This window comes from Bacillus rossius, chromosome 8 (genome assembly GCF_032445375.1).
Source record: "Bacillus rossius redtenbacheri isolate Brsri chromosome 8, Brsri_v3, whole genome shotgun sequence".
NCBI classification, from domain to species: Eukaryota; Metazoa; Arthropoda; class Insecta; order Phasmatodea; family Bacillidae; genus Bacillus; species Bacillus rossius.
Window position 1 is genome coordinate 50,748,559 of NC_086336.1, and position 18,749 is coordinate 50,767,307.

At 34.7% G+C, this 18,749-nt stretch overlaps 1 protein-coding gene across 1 annotated transcript; it reads right to left on the minus strand.

The window, feature by feature from the left end:
* Positions 1-390: 390 nt before the first annotated feature.
* Positions 391-18,676, minus strand: LOC134534905 (cell cycle control protein 50A). Its single transcript, XM_063373588.1, has 8 exons — positions 18,477-18,676; positions 17,473-17,606; positions 15,822-15,962; positions 14,948-15,149; positions 13,978-14,106; positions 12,157-12,378; positions 10,339-10,504; positions 391-8,493 (listed from the first exon to the last, which is right to left on the minus strand). Exons 1-8 carry the CDS (start codon positions 18,529-18,531, stop codon positions 8,448-8,450), a joined length of 1,095 nt encoding a protein of 364 aa, XP_063229658.1. The 5' UTR covers positions 18,532-18,676; the 3' UTR covers positions 391-8,447.
* Between the last annotated feature and the right edge of the window lie 73 nt (positions 18,677-18,749).

Here is an 18,749-nt window from a genome sequence, read left to right on the forward strand (position 1 = left end):
TTGAATGAATTTTAAGGGCATGAATTAAGAAAAAAATAATAATATTTGAAGAAAATAATTTTTTGAAATTCACAACAATCTGCAACAAGACAAATATTTATATATATTATATATATAAACTCTAAATATTTACACAGACAAACAGTATTTTAATTACATAAGATTATTTTTTAAGGCGAACAACTTCATTTAATACAATTTTTTTTACACCAACATCACAATACATGTTAAAGTAATACATTTTAAAACATTTTAAGAGCACAGAACGTTAAAAGCACTAACATTTAATCAATTAATTCTGTTTACAAATATGTAGTTATATATATATATATATATATATATATATATATATATATATATATATATATATATATATATATATTCCTATTAATATATTTTAACAAAAGTTAGTTCTTTTCTTAAAGTACAAACCAGTGATGATGAATTTATACATTAATATTAATAAAAAAAGGCTTAAAAATTAATACCCATCATTTTTTATTACAGTTAAGGGGAAAAGTACATACAATTGTGGGGAGAAAAAAAATAATTGTTGACACTAATTAAAAATATTAAAAAAAAAAAAAATTAAAATCCTTTGGTTAAATCAATTTCCTGTCAGCAGACACTCCCGTCAAGTAAAAGATTTTCAAGACTAATGTATTTTTCTGCTGTATATAGCTTATGTTTGACAACTTATATTATTAGCCAACTTCAAGCAGATATGAATGTCCTTAGTTAACTCCCCACTCCACAATATATTATGCTTTAATAGATTCTTAAAAGCCATACTCATTATTGGCAAGTATATATATATATATATATACACCTTGCTCGCACTGCAAATAAATTAACTGATGGTACAAACATTACCAGAACAGTCAAGAGCCCAAACAAAATACAATCGGCATACCTAGGATTTTATTTATTTATTTTAAAATAGTTTGTGACTTTTCTTAAAATATGCATTCATCCCATTTGCACATCCTACTAAATTTCAAAATACTATTCTCGTAGACATAATCACTTGTATCCATGCATTTAGTTGGATGGTATTGTGTAATTTTTGGATGCATAAATGTGTTACTATATTTTGCTATGATGAACTACAATTACAAAATTTTACAGGGTCAGAATGTATTGACGTCAACCGGGCCTGTGCCCCAGAAGCCTGGTCAGTCTCCGCCACCTTTCCCCTCACCACCCGTCCCACTTCCCGTACTGGCAGCCGCTCCGTCTTGAGTACGTAGTCGGGTGGTTGTGTTTGAATAGCGTGCCACGGACGTCAAGAGGGCGCTGTAGCAGCAGTGTACCGCACCCCTTTAGCTAGAGATGAACATTGTAATTCTTTTTTGCTTATTTTTCCCCAAGTGGCGTGTGAGGGCAGATCGGCCGGGAGTGTTTTATGTACTTTAAGTAATTAATATTTACATTTAGTTAAGGCATAAACAACGAAAAGACGTACTGAACATGCACGAGGCGAACCAAAGTCCGCCGAAGCCGGACTGGTTACCATTAATAATAAATTGTTGTAATTTTAGTTAATAGTTTTTATCATGCATTAGGTGTAATCTAATTATTAAGAGTGTTTCATGTTTTACCTGTAGCTTCCTGTGGCACGTAATTGTAAATAGGTATAACGGTAATTGGTTCGGCGTGAAGACGCCATGTTAGGATGGCAGAGCCCTGAGCTCAGCCCAGTCCTTCGCCAGCACCGACCGAGAGCAGACGCATCAGCACCCCGGGGACCTCACCGCTTGCCTGCACTGCTAAGTAATTCTGTTGAATCTTAATCATCTTAAATCTTTCGTTCGTAATTCCTTGGGGCTTCTCTCGGTCGGGGGGGGGAGGGGGGGGGGGACCGTTAAAATAATTGTATGGGTGACCACTATGGTCCTTTTTATGCTAATTACCGAATTGTAGAGTGTGACCACGTGGTCAGATCGCACCACGTGAACCGATTCGTGTCGCAGGCGTTGTGTGATATAATCAAAGGTGTAGGAGAAGTAGCAACTAATAAACCAGGGCATACAACTTTATTTGTATTTGTTTATTTCAACATCCTGAGTGTGACGGCGTGTGGGACGCCGTAAGAGCCCACTGCGTAGGTGGAGAGTGTACCTGACGCTGAGAGCGGACCAGTGGCGAGTACTAGGGTTGGCTTTAGGGGATTAAAATCACGCCTCACATGGGCGACATCACGGCCCTGAAAAAGAGTCTCTCCCGGGTCCGTGCCCCTTGCACGGTGGCGCCCACAAATTAATCTCAGTACATGTATCGACGCGAACCCCCGCTTAACATAAGGGCAGTTAGGCCGCGGCCATGTCAGTATGTACCGAACTTTGTACAAATAGTATTAAATACATGTTTGCATCATAATAATAGCACTGGTGGAATTGAAAATTACCTAGACAATACATCTGGGTTGATTATCCAAACCAAGTAGGAACAAAATATATTTTACATAAGTAAAAATTCTTAAATAACCAATCATTGCAAGATATATGCAATCACTAAGAGCACACAAGTGAATTTTTTATTTTTCTAAAGAGTGATTTTTCACACATATACAACAAGAAATTGACAATTCAAGCATCAACAACTTTCATAATAGTTCGCACACAAAAAAACTACAATTCACAATTTTTTTTAATAGAGTTGCAATGAAGCTCATGATTTTTAAAATTATTATTTTTATATGAGTTATTAAATACGTATGTGCACAAAACAATTTTTGCTCCGTAACTATTACAAACAATATAACAGAGACCCTGATTTGTTAGATAATAAAATTTGGCAACTTCAGAGTCAAGGTCAGTAATATAACCTTTTGAAAATACATAATATTAAAATCTTACATCATTAAACCTTCAAAATTATCATATTTCTTAACTTATATAGTAGAAAAAAAATCATTGGTAACATGTCAAATACACAGAATATAATAAACATTATAATAGAGTAAGACTAAACAATACAATTCTGCAAAACTCTGATAATATGAAGAAAACAATTCACCCACCTAACCCATCACATAGAAGTGCACTATCTCTTACTATTCCTCAAATAACATTTATGAATCCTAGTTTACAACCCACTGCACACAAAACAATATTTCCTACAAACACCTGGAGACATTTGTTCTCGACAGCTCAATTAACACAATCTTAAACTCACTGGGACCAAGCTCGGCTAAGGAGGGGTAGCGGTGGAAACTATAGCTCCTCCCAATTCCAAATTGTATTAATTTTACTTAAATACTTAGATTTATGTGTTAAAAACTTTTCTTCCTTCCAAAGTTGTATTAAACTATTGAAGTTCAGTATTTGAGACCATAAATTTGCAAATGTTCTAAGGCCCATCTCTGGCATGCATCCCTTCTTTATGCGACAGTCCCTCCAGAAATGTCTTCCTGCAGCCGCCCCTGACTGGAACTACCAATGGCTTCATGCTGCGTGTAACTGTTTCCTTTGCAAGCTACATCGCTGATGATGCGAGGTGCCCATGGTAACGTACCCTGAACTAAGAAAATCTCATGCATTTGAATTATTAAAATGGACAAGTATGTACAGTACCGCAGTAAAAACTTGTTCGAAGGGTTAAAGGGTTAGAAACTGGCATTACATCCACAAACACAAGTGTGATTTAAAATCAGGTAGGTAGAATATTTAACCACTTTTATGGCCAGTGAAATACACTGTAAATAAATAGTGTAAAGCATGATGGGTCAGTAAATAATAAACATATGTAAAACTAAGCACTGTCAGGTTGGGGGCGCAAGTTCATGTGTAGGGATCATTTTGGGGAGTAAAAAAAAAGGTCCCAATTATATAGGTACTTTATTTCTCTGAAAAATTATGTTGAAAAAAGTTGGTTATAACTGACAAGTTCAGCGAAACAGCGAAAGTTTTTGCGATTTTGCTAATAAATTGCAAATTTAAAATCAGCTCCGAGTTTGAGCTCCGGAGACCGGTCAGTCACCTGTTCTGCATGTTTAGTCATTCAGCAGTTTGTTTGCCTGTCGGAGGAAGCGCGTGCGAGACCCGAGCGGATGGAGAAGGTGAACGGGAGGTCGCTGCAGGACAGCGGACGGGAAGAGCATCATGTACCAAGGATGAGAGCAGAGAGAGTTTTAGCGAGAGCTGGCAGAGTTATCATACTGGCATCGAGTGATGGTTGTAAAAAGAGAGACTTTAGTATTTATTTGATAGAGATTAACATGTATAGCTGGTTGCATATCCAAGCGTGATGTACTGTACTCGGGTCCAGAACGGTGGAGGTCTACAGTTCAAAGCCAGAGAGAGTACAAAATCTGTAAAGTGCAGATCAGTGTGAAATAAGTGATTAATGAACCAAATAAGCATGGAGTAGTATTTGAGTGCACCTCACGACTTCCCGGACTAAGTTGATAAGTGGGAATATACAGAATCCCGCCCAATACAATCCCAACCTGCCCTTGACCTTTCCCCCACTTCTTCCTCATCCCCTTCCTTCCATAGTTACGTCTGGTTATGTCAGAAACAAAGGTCACAGCCAGCCAGCCAAAAGATGACCTTTAAAGTAAGGAAGTATTAGTTTCTAAAACAATCCAAAATTAATTTTTGTCTGTTTTAAAGTCATTCTTATGTATTACCAAGAGAATTCCATATTCATTAATGAAATGCAGCAATTTAGCTAAAGTTTTGGATTAAACAACTTTCATAATTGTCATATCATTTCAACATTGAATAAGTATTAATGTAAAAAAAGTAACATATATAAACCTGTAACAGCTTTAATGTATAGTGGGAAACATTTAACACAATTTTTTTTAGAACCAGTTACCACCAGAAAATCATGCAGTTTAACGCAAAACTGAATCTATTATCTTCTACAAAAATATAAAAGAATGGCATAATATTTTGGTGTTTGAAATGTACACACCATAAATTCTAAGAAGCTCAAAGCAAGTATAAGCAATACCTACTGTCTATATACATATGTATACATTAAAAAAAAACTTTTTTATTTACATGGTTAACAACTTTCCTTCAAATAGAATGCATTCGTCTATGCAGTTAAGTATTTCCTTTTCCAATGGTTACTTTAAAATTTCCAAACTGTCAGGAATCCCGACAAAGCCACAAAAATCATGTTCAAATAAACTACCAAAGGTAAAAAAATTACAGGCTAAAGCTGATTACATATAGGCCTCATCAAGAACATGGACACGGCCACGGCCACTAATAGTACAATATTGGGCCAGTTATATTTTTCACAAACAGAAAAATTTTCAAACAATATTAGAAAAAAACATTGTTTCCTTATGCATATAAATTTTTGCAATTTAAATTATATACCGTACATGAATAAAAGGAATAAATTTGAGGTAAAAACTGGAAATTCTGCCAAAAATAATTGTGCATAAACTTGTACTGTATGTTCACTATTGTTCTTGCATACTAGCTAAAATTGTAATTAATACCTACTTACTTTCTTGTTTGCCTTTCATTTCATATTATCTTTTACATGAATGGGGCTTAATGCTTTCTTTCTGTTTTTTTCTGGCTGAGATAAGAAAACAGCACTAAAATTCACACCGAAAATAGCACCATTTTGATTATAGAAAATAAAACATCTCAGCAGCCCAAACCTCACACAACAGTGGGAATCCAGACACCTACTGCCGCAAGAAATATTGTTTCATGTGTGGCAGGCCTTGTGCAGTATTGTACTTTCAAACACCACATTTAAACAATTAGACATGATTCTGTTCAAACACTAAATTATATAATATAGGTATCTTTAATACTAATAGAATATGAAAGTACATATTTAACACAGCCATCTACCATACACAACGAATGACATTAAATTTCACTGAATATTTATTCTCTGTGCTATACCAGACTAGACAACGTAATAGGAACACACTGTCAAGAGAATAAAAAGCTGAAAACAGGCACAAGATATATCTTCATTCATGACCATATAATTTTTTTTTATGCTTGTCAACTTTATTTCAGTCAGCATTGAAAGGCTCGAATCCAAGCCATTAAAAACCACTAAACACACCAATGAAGATGCTTTCTTGAAGTATTATACATACCAGAAAAAGAAGTAACTCAACTGAGATTCAATAGCATTGCATAATGTTACACCATATACAACCTTTTGTTTAGCAGCTTTTATTCTGATACTTTAAAAACTTTCAAAGATGAAAATTGCAACAGACACCTAACCGCACAACCTATGCACAAAGCCAAATATTTTAAAGTGACACACACTAGAGCTGTCAATAACCATTACAATTCACAGAAATTTTTCATACAATTATTTAAATTTAGGAATAAATAACAGCACCACAAACTAACCATTTTTCATGGCTTTGGAATGTAAACATTTGGTTTCACACATGCTGTTGCTGTATGAGCCAAAATTGTGGGTTGTTGACTGCAAAACACATTTGATCTCTACATTCCATCAAATAAAATTATTTAAAATTTATTTGACACCAATAACACATCTTCAAAACTAAGTACTAACTCCAATGGAGTTCATACTTCAAACATTGAAAGGATCCCGAGTTGCACAAAAATTTAATTAAAATATAATTTATACTTAATAAAGGGGGAAGAAAGTGATTGATTGGGTTATGCTTTAAACAGCAATTGGTAAGTAATGTTCACTTACCTGAAGTTCTAGAAAAAATTTCAAATACTTTGCGCACGCATTGAATATGGTGAGACTAAAAATCTTGTAGGAAATTTGTACACCTTCCAATGACAATTTCTACACATACAATAACGTGACTGTGCACTTTACAACTGTCAGGAATGGAGCAAGTTGGAACATCTGAACGCTGAACTCTCATTCAAAAGGAGCTGGGACGGAATCCTGGTCCAGGCAAATCCGGGACAGTTCACTGTAGGCCCCGGCCTATTCCTTTACTAACATCCATGTTTCATGTAGTTTTGTGCAAACGTCTAATGACCTAGCAGCAAATGAGCTGTTAAAAGGATTTCCAACAGAACCCACAAACATTATTACTCTTTGACTTTACTCTGATTTATTCAGATCATGTTTTAATTTTTTCGCTGACCAAAACATGTTACGTATATTTCTACAGAAAACAAAAAATATATATACATGCATACTTCCTAACACTGTTTTAGCTTTGCCTTACAGTGTTTCTATGTCATGACAGAAATGTTCACACAATGAAGGGGGAAAAAAATGCAACTATGCTGGGTGTGATGTTTCTTAAGGAACTATGAGGAACCATCACAAATTGTCACTTTGCCTTGCACACCATAAAAAAAAACTCTACTCAAAAAACCTTGGCACAAAAATATCGAAATAAAGACTAAACTAAAGTATGATAGGCATGGCACAATTAACGATTCATGATACATCCTTTGTATGACAATAAATTCATTTAAAGTCCAAAAATTAAAAAATTCCTTGACTATTTACCTGGTGCTTGAGATTCTGTAATGTGCAAGTAGAGATGATGGTGGGAAATGTTCTGGAAATTTACACACGCATATTTTTCCGGAAAAGTTTATTTTTTCCATTACCAACATAGGATTACTGATATAGTGATATATGATAAATTGATATATGTTATACAATATGTTTTTAATGCAGATTGGCAGGTACTGTTTAAACAACAATTTTTTTTTGTTCCTGTCAGTTGGTAAAGAAAGACAAAATGAATGTTGTTTGGTTCTGTTTGTATAAAAATGTTCATAAAATTAGCGTTTTTCTGTGAAAGTTGGCAAATTTTCCAAATTTTGTAAAAAAAAAAAATTTGTTTAAATTACTGGAAAATTTTCCTAAAAATACTTTCCCAGGAAACTAACATCTCTACATCAACCATAAAAAATTATAAAATAAAATAAGTTGAATCATTTAGTATTTGAAATGTGACCTGCAATTCACGACATTGATGTAGCAGTTACAATTTCATGTGGAAATAAGCAATGATAACATTCACACTAAGAGAAAACAAAACAAAAATAAACTCCTTAGAAAAATTTCTTTGATGGGTAGTACAACAATTGATTTTGGCATTATTTATGATATCACAAACAGCACTTAACTGTACTTTGTACTATATTTAGGAGTGAAGTCGATGTTTAGAAAATACTTAAATGTTTCATGCTCATAAATGATTCCTGTCCTAAGCTCTCATTCTATGAATATGATGTTACACCATAAAATTAATAAATAAAATGTCATTACAAATCCAGAACACTGTTTTCAGCTTTCCACTCATTCTGGAAATGTTTCTTTAGACTGTATCTCTGATCAGTGTGACATTACACAACATTCATGATCACCTGTTTTTACAGCAAATTACTCTTGAAATTCCCACACATTGGCACTGGGAATGCCAACGATAATGCACTTACGTTGTAATGCCCAAGTGTGAGAATGTAATTTCAGCCAAACTCTTCTGCCTCTTACTGGTACGAGGTGTGAGGATTCACATTTATCATTTCCGCAGTGCTGAGAGAGAAAAAAATATTACATTTACAAACAGATATGATACATGCAAACAATTTTAATATGTACATATACATACTGTCATTTCATTAGGATTTGTTATATTTACATTTTGCTTGCAAGTACACAAACATGTGTAAGTACACAACAAAAATTTGTACCTATGTAGTATATACAAAGATGTGCATGCATAAATGAATTTCTTTAGGAAAAAAAAAACGTAATATCTTAGGACTTACTTTTATATGTAAAAAAAATCGGTTGTCTATAAAGTCGGTATACGGACAATAGTTTAACGTGACGTCATAACAAAACATTGATGAAATGATTGATCCGGAAGAAAAGGAAATATCATATTCGGCCTGAGACTGAGCCGTAATAGGTTTTTGCAACCAAACCATTAGCCATTAAAAATATTATATTCTTTGAGGAATAATTTTTTTTTTTTAATTTTATATCTTTTGTATGATAAAATCTACCTCTGCATACTTTTATGAATAAAATTGAATCATTTTTATTGAATTATCACTATTTTGTATGGATTCAAAGGAGTGAAATGAAATGTACAATTTAATTAATAAATTTACTTTTATTTGCATTCATTATTCAAATATATTTATTACTTTTGAAATGTTACGTGCACCGTATTTATTTTTACAAGTACAAAAAAAAATTTCGCACCTGCCGGGATACGAACCGACAACCTTACTATTAGAAGATAACGCAGCTGATCGCTCAGCCACAAAGCCATATTCAATAATTAAAGTTTCAGATGTTATATATACATCTATAAAAATGTTGTTCACGGTAGGGGGAATAATATTATTTCGTTTTTATAACTCGATTTTATAACAAATACGCATCCCAAATACACCAAACTTATTTATAATGTTTTACAATATTTTTTACAACATTGTGCAAAAGATCCCGGTTGTAATTTGAATTATTGTGTGTAACTGTAAAACACCATTGTTGGTTCAAAACGTATTTGAATATTCAACATTACTTTTAAATAACTTTACCGATTGTGCTGAAAATCGGTTGACGATCGTTAAATTACATAATATTAATAATTCAAACGACGAAAATATGATTGAAAAGTCAAATGGATGGTTGTTCCAATCGAGTGGAAGAGAGATGCCACGCATGCGTACAATGAGAAAACAGAACACATCCGTAGTGGGACATCCGTAGTGGGACACTTTTTTGTGCGTGCAGCCGGCATTCATCGATTTATTAGACGTTGTCACGTCAAAAGGTCAACTTTATTCACTCAATCAATATTGTATACAGTTAATTTCAACTAATTTGAACACTTTTTATTTCTTCCAAGTGTTTCATTTAAGTAAAAAAGATATTAAAATATGAAACTACTTGTCCTAATATGTTGTCAGTTGTAACAAATGTAAGACAGACAGATGTTTAAGTAGAATATTAAGCTGTTTTTGACGTGTAATGACCGTCCAGAATGTTCAGATATTTGCTGATTTTAGTTTATTTTCACTTCAATAATAAATCCTTAACATAAAGAAAACTTAGTTAGCTACTCTTTCAAGCTACTCTGGTTATTTTTTTTTTTCATTTGAGAGACCTAAGAGAGCACAGGCCCCTCTCTCCCCCCCCCCCCCCCCCAACACACACACAGCGAGATAGATAGAGAGAAACCTGCCAAATAAGGTATGCTTGATTAAAAAACAATGAGCAAAAAATTTCTGAGCAGCACTATGAATGAATATTATTATTATTATTATTATTATTATTATTAGAATTTACATTTTACAAAGAAATCTACATGAGCATAGCATTATATGCATGCTCACATTGTCAACAAAACAAAAGTAAAAGTACCTTTTTCCACATTTGATATGAATGAAGAGGAACACAATTCCCAACAGCAGGCAAACACAGCCGACCACAATGTAAGCAATACCCAAGAAAGGGTTTTTGCCCCCCAGCAAGGATGTAGTGGAAAGAATCATCTTCTTCCTGCCTTCGAATGACGACACCGAATATGCTGCAAAAGGCACAATTGCTCTTAATAAGAGAAACCCAATAAAATAATTCAATGTGAAAGCTAACACTGTGTGAAAAAAGCAGATTAATACTTTAAAAATTTCTGTAAAAAATCTGAACACTGATTTAATTATTGTACTTAAGAAATTACATTGTACTTAATTGCTTCTTTTCACCTAGCTCTTCATTCAGTTAACTTTTTTATTTATCAAAAAACTAAATAAAGAACACGGGAAGAAAATTGGGTTCTTAGAGTATAATTTTTCATAATTTAATTGATGGTGTTAAGAGGCCCACTGGGTTGAGGGGGAAGTCAAATCGCTTGCCACCCACCAAAATGATCCGGGTTTGATCCCCGGCCAGGGCACACATTTTTCAAAACTGGGAAACGTGGAAGATGTTGCAGTGAGCCGATAAGTTTTCTCAGCGTGCTTCCATTCCCCTACCCATTCATTTCAACAATGCTCCATCATCTCCCGTGGGCAACTAGCAGCCTGCGAAGGCCCGCGAAGGCTTTTTATACAGTCCCCTTAAAGAATCTTTCAACACAGAAACATCAGGTAAACTGTGGAGTATTAACAGCCTTTGCACTCGTAGAGTAATAAGGGGTTGTCCATTAATCACGTGATGTTTTTTTAGCAAATTTTTAACCCCCCCCTCCCCCCTAGTGATTAGTGGTGAGGTTTCAGACTTACCCCCCCCCCCCCCCCCCCCCAATAAATCACATGTATTTTTTTGGTACAAAATATTTTTAAAAATTTCAGAATATTATCTTTAAATATAGGTATAATCTAATTAAATTCTGGAAAATTAAGCACAGGATAAAAATGTGCAGACACACATTAAGGTTGCAGGTTTATTCTCACTGGCATAAAAGTAATAAAGGAAAGGCTTGTATGTGATATACGCATGTATTCGGTGCCAAAATCACAGTCTTACTGGTGACTGGCAAGCCGAGCCGGATGGTTCATGTTGCGGCGGGCGGGGATATTGTTGCCTGGCTACGGCGAGTGAAGGTCACGCGTCCCTTTTCGGTTTAGTAGAAATTGCGCGAAAAAATATATACACGTGATATCTCTCTCCACCCCCCTCCCCCCTTGTCATATTTCTTAATTTTTCCCGACACCCCCCCCTCCCCCCCTTACGAGCCTCACGTGATTAATGGACGATCCCTAAGTCAGCAGACACTGTTGTAAAGCCATCATATCCTCACAGAAATATTGAAAAATATATTGATATTTTTCGAAGCTATGTATTTTCCACGGTAATTCATCTAAGATTTAAAGTTTGTTTAATGCATATTTTCAAAAGATATTTTTTTTTTCATCAAATGCCAAATTTTGTACATACGTATTGGTTATCCTAAAGAATAATACAACAATTTAAAAAAATGCTGTAAAGAGTTTAATATTTATTTGTACGTGCATGATCCTTGGATTATGTAGTTCCAAAAATTATTTCTGGCCTTGAAAAGATTTAAGTTGGCCATTACTGTCGTAGGGTGACAGCAGACGCATCCATAACTCAACCAGTGTTTCTTGGTTCTCTCAACCTGAGACTAAGGATTGGACAAAACATTTTTTTTTGAACATTGAATCAATTAAACGTAAAGAATTTAAGTCAACTGACACTACACATGCCAAGGGCACTCACAGTAGTCGACAACAAGAGTGTAGTTTCCAGCAGGCAACCCGTGGCGATAGCCTTCTTGCGAGTGGTCGATACGCCGGTACAGCTTACGGAAACTAGGCAAAGCAGCAGTACGCATCCACACGATCAAGTCCTCATTCTCAAAGCCGTTATTGTTGCGGTCTGCTGGATCCAGCTCGTAAACCCGTACTTTCCAATTTTTTGGCTTTTCAAAATCTTTGAAAGCTGAAACAGAAGAAACCCTACAATTCTGTACCTACTGTAACTACAAAAAATCAAAACAATAGGACATTGGTGTTAAAGATTTTGGGAATATTTTTTTAGATTATGTACTTATAATAGAACAGCGTTTTCTTAATACAGTGGTACCCATATTTTATGAAATGATAATATTATAACAGTATTTGATGGCACAGAAAGTGGCATTACCGGTGTCTGGAGACTGATGGAACTCACATATTATAATCTGTTAATAAAATGCTGCAATCCAAACTACTAATAAATTCTATCACCACCCTATCCTGCAGATCATATTCAATTTGTAAACATTAAAATTCTTTCATGAAAGACTAAAAATCAAATAAACGCAACCAGGTCCAGTGCAATTACTTCTGTGGAGAATACTCTTAGGCAAATAATGAAATTCCACAGACTAGACATAAAATAAGCCAAAGTTTACAGGCAAATACTACAGCAGGACAGTATATATATGTGCCTAATGATGGGAACATAGCACAGTTTTCAAAATGTTGCACATGTTTCAATGTAGAAAGGTTATTGTGTTCACTTGTGCTGTCATTTCTATGCGTATAAATTTTTTCATTACACTGTAATCATCTATGCTGTCTCCGTTGTCGCACAGAGCTTTTGCTTGTTAGAAATATGTGCTTTTTGTTTAAACCCTTTTAGATTGCAAAAAAAACACCCCCTACTGTAGTCATTACAGTCGTGTAACTTCTGGAAAATTTTTACATTGATGATTTTTCATTTCATGGTCTTTAGATCCCAAAACCATCTCCATCTCATGTATATATATACGTATCACTTTTCATGGACACATTAACTGATGTAATTCTCCACAAATCACTTCCAAAATGATACATAAAATGGGGAGATGAAAAATCTTGGTCAAGTTCGTTAATGGGTGGAATTGGACCAAAGGGGTATAAATCGGGAAGGTTTGTAAAAAAAAAAACCAAAAAATTGCTATAACTACCTTAATACGACAAACATCACACCCTTTTCAAGTGATTAAACCTCGTAAAAGTAATACCCCATATTTTTTGTCTAAATTAATTTTTGTTACAATCAACCATTACTACAAGGGGTGGTAAAAACTGGGGTTGAAAGACCACGAAAACTATCTAAATGTTGTAGAAAGCCTAAATAAAATAAACTCAAAGATGCCATTTACTGGTTGGGAAGGGAAAGAATCTCCATTGAGGAAAAACTGAGGGGGAAAAAACCCACCACCCAGAAAAATGATACCTTTGGGCAACGGTTTTCTTTGTGCGTAATTGGATATTATGACTATCCAAGGTTGCCGCAGTCCACATTAATTCTGTTAATCAAGCACTACCATTCTCAGAGTTTATTTGGAGTGATTTTGGGAGACCGATGAAAACTGCAATCACGATGGACGAACTGGGATTCAAACCGGTATGCCCTTCCCAAACATGAATCCAACAATTTATAGTAGTGCGAACCTCGCTCAGTATATACTATGTTGACAATGAACACCTGCAAAATCATCTCACAATGTATCACATTCTTGCTACACAATCTCTAATCACGAAAATTTGGGCAAAAATAATTATCACTCACCTTCTGACAAGTTCCCAGGAGGATTTTGAAACTTAATCTGCTTATCGGAGGGCCAGGCAATGCCAGTTTTCAGAAGTGGTACTTCCTTTTCATTGTTTTTGGGAATCTTGGGAAGTATCTTAAGTTTATCTACAAAAAAAAAAAACATAAAACAAATATATGATTAAAATATTATGTTTTCTGAATGAAACATGTATGTCACAGGCAATATCTAACATCCTTCTACATTTCTTTCAACAAGTGAATTTTACAAATCATAATACCAAAACAATGATATCAGAATAGTTTTTTGTAAAAAAAAAAAAAAACAACTGATAAATCAAATCTATGCTAAACACTATCAGTGTATCGGTAATCATCAGTTTTTATTTGCTTGAAAAGTTATTAGTTGGTCCTCGCACCATGCTGTAGTAAACATCTAGATCGTCAACATGTTATGAAAAACTTAATGCAGTGAAAGGTCTTTACTCCAGCATGTTCGGGGTCACGGCCATGTTGAATTGTGATTCAGTTGTATTAACGAACGTCCACATAGTTTTGACTGGAAAAACAAGTGTGAATATGTGAAATGTTAGAAACTTAGTCCACAAGCAAACACTCTAATGAAATGAAAACTGACAGCAATGATAAACTATCTGCGAAGTAAAAAAGTCAGGCAGCACCAGTAATACTACCCGATGGCCAGGGTAAACAACCTGAGTCCACCCAAAAATATCTCGGGGACTCAATTGGTGTCAGATTGCAGAATGTACCAATCCACAAATTGGTGGATTAAAGATCTTTCACAATACATTCAAAACACGTTTTAAAAACGTGGATAAAATGTGTTTCCGACTAAAACATTGAATAAATCGAAACATAGATAATAATTAACAAAACCATCACGTTATCTCTGTCATTGAAATTAAAACTGATATTTGTGAATCACAGCTTACTGACTTAAAAATTAAAAGGCAAGAGCTCAACCCACCGCTGAACAGTGAGTTAGCGATGGCACCACACGGTGCGATGGGTATCTTCTTGTTGTCGTTAGTGACGTATGCAAACGGCTCGCAGTCAGACGAAGGGTTGGGATTCAACATTCCAAGAAGCTGCTTGTCATCACGGGATTTGACATACCGTCTGTGGTTCTGGTAGAAGTTGGTTAGTCCGTAGTACATGTATACCTTGTCCTGTCAAAATCATCTCATCAATAAAACTTGTCACAAAAATTAAGTATCTACTACTAAAACAATTTATTATTAACAAAAAAAAAAAACATACAAGCACTATACATTTTAAATTACATCAACATAAAAATATCATACACAATAATAGGTCTTTAAGGCTGCAAATGCAATGTTTGAAATATTTCCTAAATTAACTGGTTACAGAAACAAATACCAGATGAACACCAATTTATTATCATAGCAAATTCAGAGCCGTAAATTTAAATTCTCATAAAATTCTGTTATATCACAAGGTTAATTAACTACCTATACATTATAAAGAACTAACCATACTAATATGAAATAGATCTACTATTCACAAGAAAGTGTCTATTTTTATTTAAGAACCTTTTCAAAGAAAATTCTTGCACTATTTAAGTGGACAGTCTCTACCTATGTGTATATTTATTAAATGAGCAACTATAAACTGAAGTGAGTGTCAAAGAACCAAATGCCAGATAAATAATCAAATAGGCACAGAACTGGTAATGCGTAAGCAAACCCTTGAGGTGCCACCTAAGTGTGATGCCTAAACAATCATCATTACTACCAAAAAACCTACAATTAGCAAGTATTTGTTTCGCCTAAATCTTCATTATAACAATAAGTTGTTGAAAAAAAGGGATCTTAGCTTACCGGGAATGTCTTGGCGATGCTGAAGTCCAGGCTGCATTGGCAATCTTGCGAGCTGTTGGCAATAATGTCTTCACACCGGCCCTTCGGCCCACTTGCCAACGTGTTGTTGCAATCCGTGTAGTCCAAAACCAACTCGTTCACCTGACGCACACGTGGAGATAATACGTTCACTTGCATGTGGTAAAATACAAGGAAACACTGATGATGTGTATATATGTATTTGTGTAATTAACTAACATTTTATTTCTAAACTAATAATTTATTAGGTAAATATGTAGTTGGGCAGTATTTGCAAAAAAAAAAATGTTAAAAATCCGAAAATATTTTATTATGTGCTCTTTAACTTCCTCTTTTCATTAAACCCGGTGGAGATAAATTCCAAATACTTTAGGAGATATAAAAATTTTTAATTTTCATCACAATACCTGTGCATTCATGCGGCATTCAATCTTGTTTATTGTTTACGAGTATGAATTTTTTTTTCGGGACGTAGGTGAACGACTACATCATTTTCTACTAATGGCAAAGAAATTGTACCCGCCTCTAACTTAGGTGAATTTTTAACGTTTCAAATTTTAACGTTTTATTTTTTATTTGGATATTGTTGCGCAAGTAATAAGTAAAAAAAAAAAATTATTACGTGAGTTCCTACTGTTCATCCTTTGTCTTGGTTTGTTTGGTCAGGTCAGTTACATTATAAATACCTACTTTAAAACTAAACAACCATTAAAATTAATTCACATTATTTTTAATGTCCGCTTAAATTGAAAGTATTTATTATGTAACTGACCTGACCTAATCAACGATTTTAATTAATTAGGCATTCACGAACACATGGCAAAATAAAAAAATTGTGACAGTCAAATGATTGCACAGGTCTTGTATTGCAAAATAAGAACCGCAATATCTCCTAAAGTATTTGGAATTTCTTATCTCCGCCGGGTTTAATGAAAAGAGGAAGTTAAAGAGCAAATAATAAAAGTATTTTCGGATTTTTAACTTTTTTTTTCCGTAAATACCGCCCACTACATAATATGTAAATATTATTTACCATTTATTAATATGCTACAGCAGTGCTTGACGGGGAACTAGAAGGGGTGCAGCGGAGAGCAGCTAGGTGGGAGAAGGGAAAGTGGAGGAGAACTGATAGCGATGATGGAAATTAGATAGGAAAGCCTACAGGACAGAAGGCAGATTGAGAGGCTAGTTTGGGTGCATTAAGTATTGAGCGCAGTGGGAGGGTGGGGTGATCTGGGGGAATGAGTTGTGAGAAGGAAGACTAGAAGGAGGAAGGAGAACTCTAGGAAAGTTTTAAAGGAAGGAAGGAGAATGTAAAAAAAACAACATAAAAATTAATGGTAATGAGAATGATAGAGAAGTGCAATGTACTGGATAAGGAGTGTATGATGGATTGAAGTGTGGCTCAATTCAGGAGTAAAGTAAGAGGTAAGTAGGGTGAATGCCTACCACCATGCTTGTGCCCAGTTGCAACAGTCTTCAAATAACAAAAATCAGGCAAATGTCTAAACCGAAATCAGAATGGCATAACAAGGATTTCAACCCGTATGCTCTCCAGAATGCAAGTATAGTACATAACTTACCTCTGTACCATCTCAATGTTTTAATATACAAATCAAGAAATAAATCTCACCTCATCTGAAAAGTACAGCAGACCAACACCAACTGGGATAAATGCTATGCCTATCACAAAGAAAGTTGGTAGCACTGTGCCAGCTGTCAGGATTGGCTGCCACGCTGGCAACCGCTGCTGTTTGAAAGCACTATCTGCAAAAAAAAAAATACTTTACTCACAGAAAATAGAAATAATAAAAATATATTTTAATATTTATAATTTTTTTTTTTTTACAGAAAAGAAGCTCTCCTTCAGAATCAGTGTATAATTGAATTAAAAATAAATCTTAAGTATCTTAGATAGCAATGGAATGTCACTTATAATCCAGGAACCAATATGGAATGTCACTTATAATCCAGGAACCTAAAACAAACTATTAATTACAAAATGAACCTTCCAATTGTGATAAATGCTGTACCTAACAATGGTAATGGCACTCCTGATTATAAATAACACTCAAACTTAACATTGGAATATTTTAAAACAAACAATTATATATAATATGAAAAGAAGTTTTTATAATGCTGCTAACTTCAGTAGAGATATTAGTAAATTAAAAAGGGGGGGGGGGGGGGGGGGGTCTCACAATGTTTTCTCCCTCTGCATACCTGGTTTCCCAACTTTACTCAGCTCCCCTTTCCCGTGACCCTTTTGAACAGCCTCACAAGCCTTTCCACCCACATTTCTGTAGCATTCCCCAAACCAGATCTATGAATATCAGGGCTGGCCTGTGTGTCTTATCTTCTCTCCCCTGCCATCCTCTACCACGTACCCATAATACAGCTCACTGCCCTTCATTTTACCTTTTCTGATCTAAAAGCATCTCTCTGCCACAAATTATCTACACCATCAGCCTGCCCCATGTGGAGAATACTTTAACCTTAACCGTCTTTCCTTTTTTCTACAGTGGTGTTCCATGTAACCCCAGTACCTTTAGTCTCTTATGTGACTAATGAATATGTGAGTAATATAAATGTTATGCATAAATGTCAGTTACTAAATTGCACAGCACAAACTGTTACCTGATGGCCTTTTGGATTTAACAGCAGCATCAACAGGTTCGCTAGTCGTTGCCATCTTCTTTCAAATCGGCAACGGATTAAAAAATAACTTTAATAAATTACTACACTACACGTAAACGATAGTACGATATTATATTCCTTTAACCTTTTACGTCCACCTGTCACAACATCTATAAAAAATATCGCTGTCTTTGACTGTACAATTAGTTTAGATATCAAATAAAAATAATAATTCATGCAATAAAGTATTTTTAATTAACAACCCTAAATATA

What these genes read in the sequence shown, in the direction of transcription:
- LOC134534905 (XM_063373588.1), bottom strand. Translation starts at nt 18,531, where the DNA reads ATGGCAACGACTAGCGAACCTGTTGATGCTGCTGTTAAATCCAAAAGG. An exon ending in TAAATCCAAAAGGCCATCAG is followed by an intron (nt 17,607 to 18,476) that starts GTAACAGTTTGT and finishes TTTTTTTTGCAG; the next exon opens with ATAGTGCTTTCAAACAGCAG. An exon ending in TCCTGGGAACTTGTCAGAAG is followed by an intron (nt 12,379 to 13,977) that starts GTGAGTGATAAT and finishes CTTCTGTTTCAG; the next exon opens with CTTTCAAAGATTTTGAAAAG.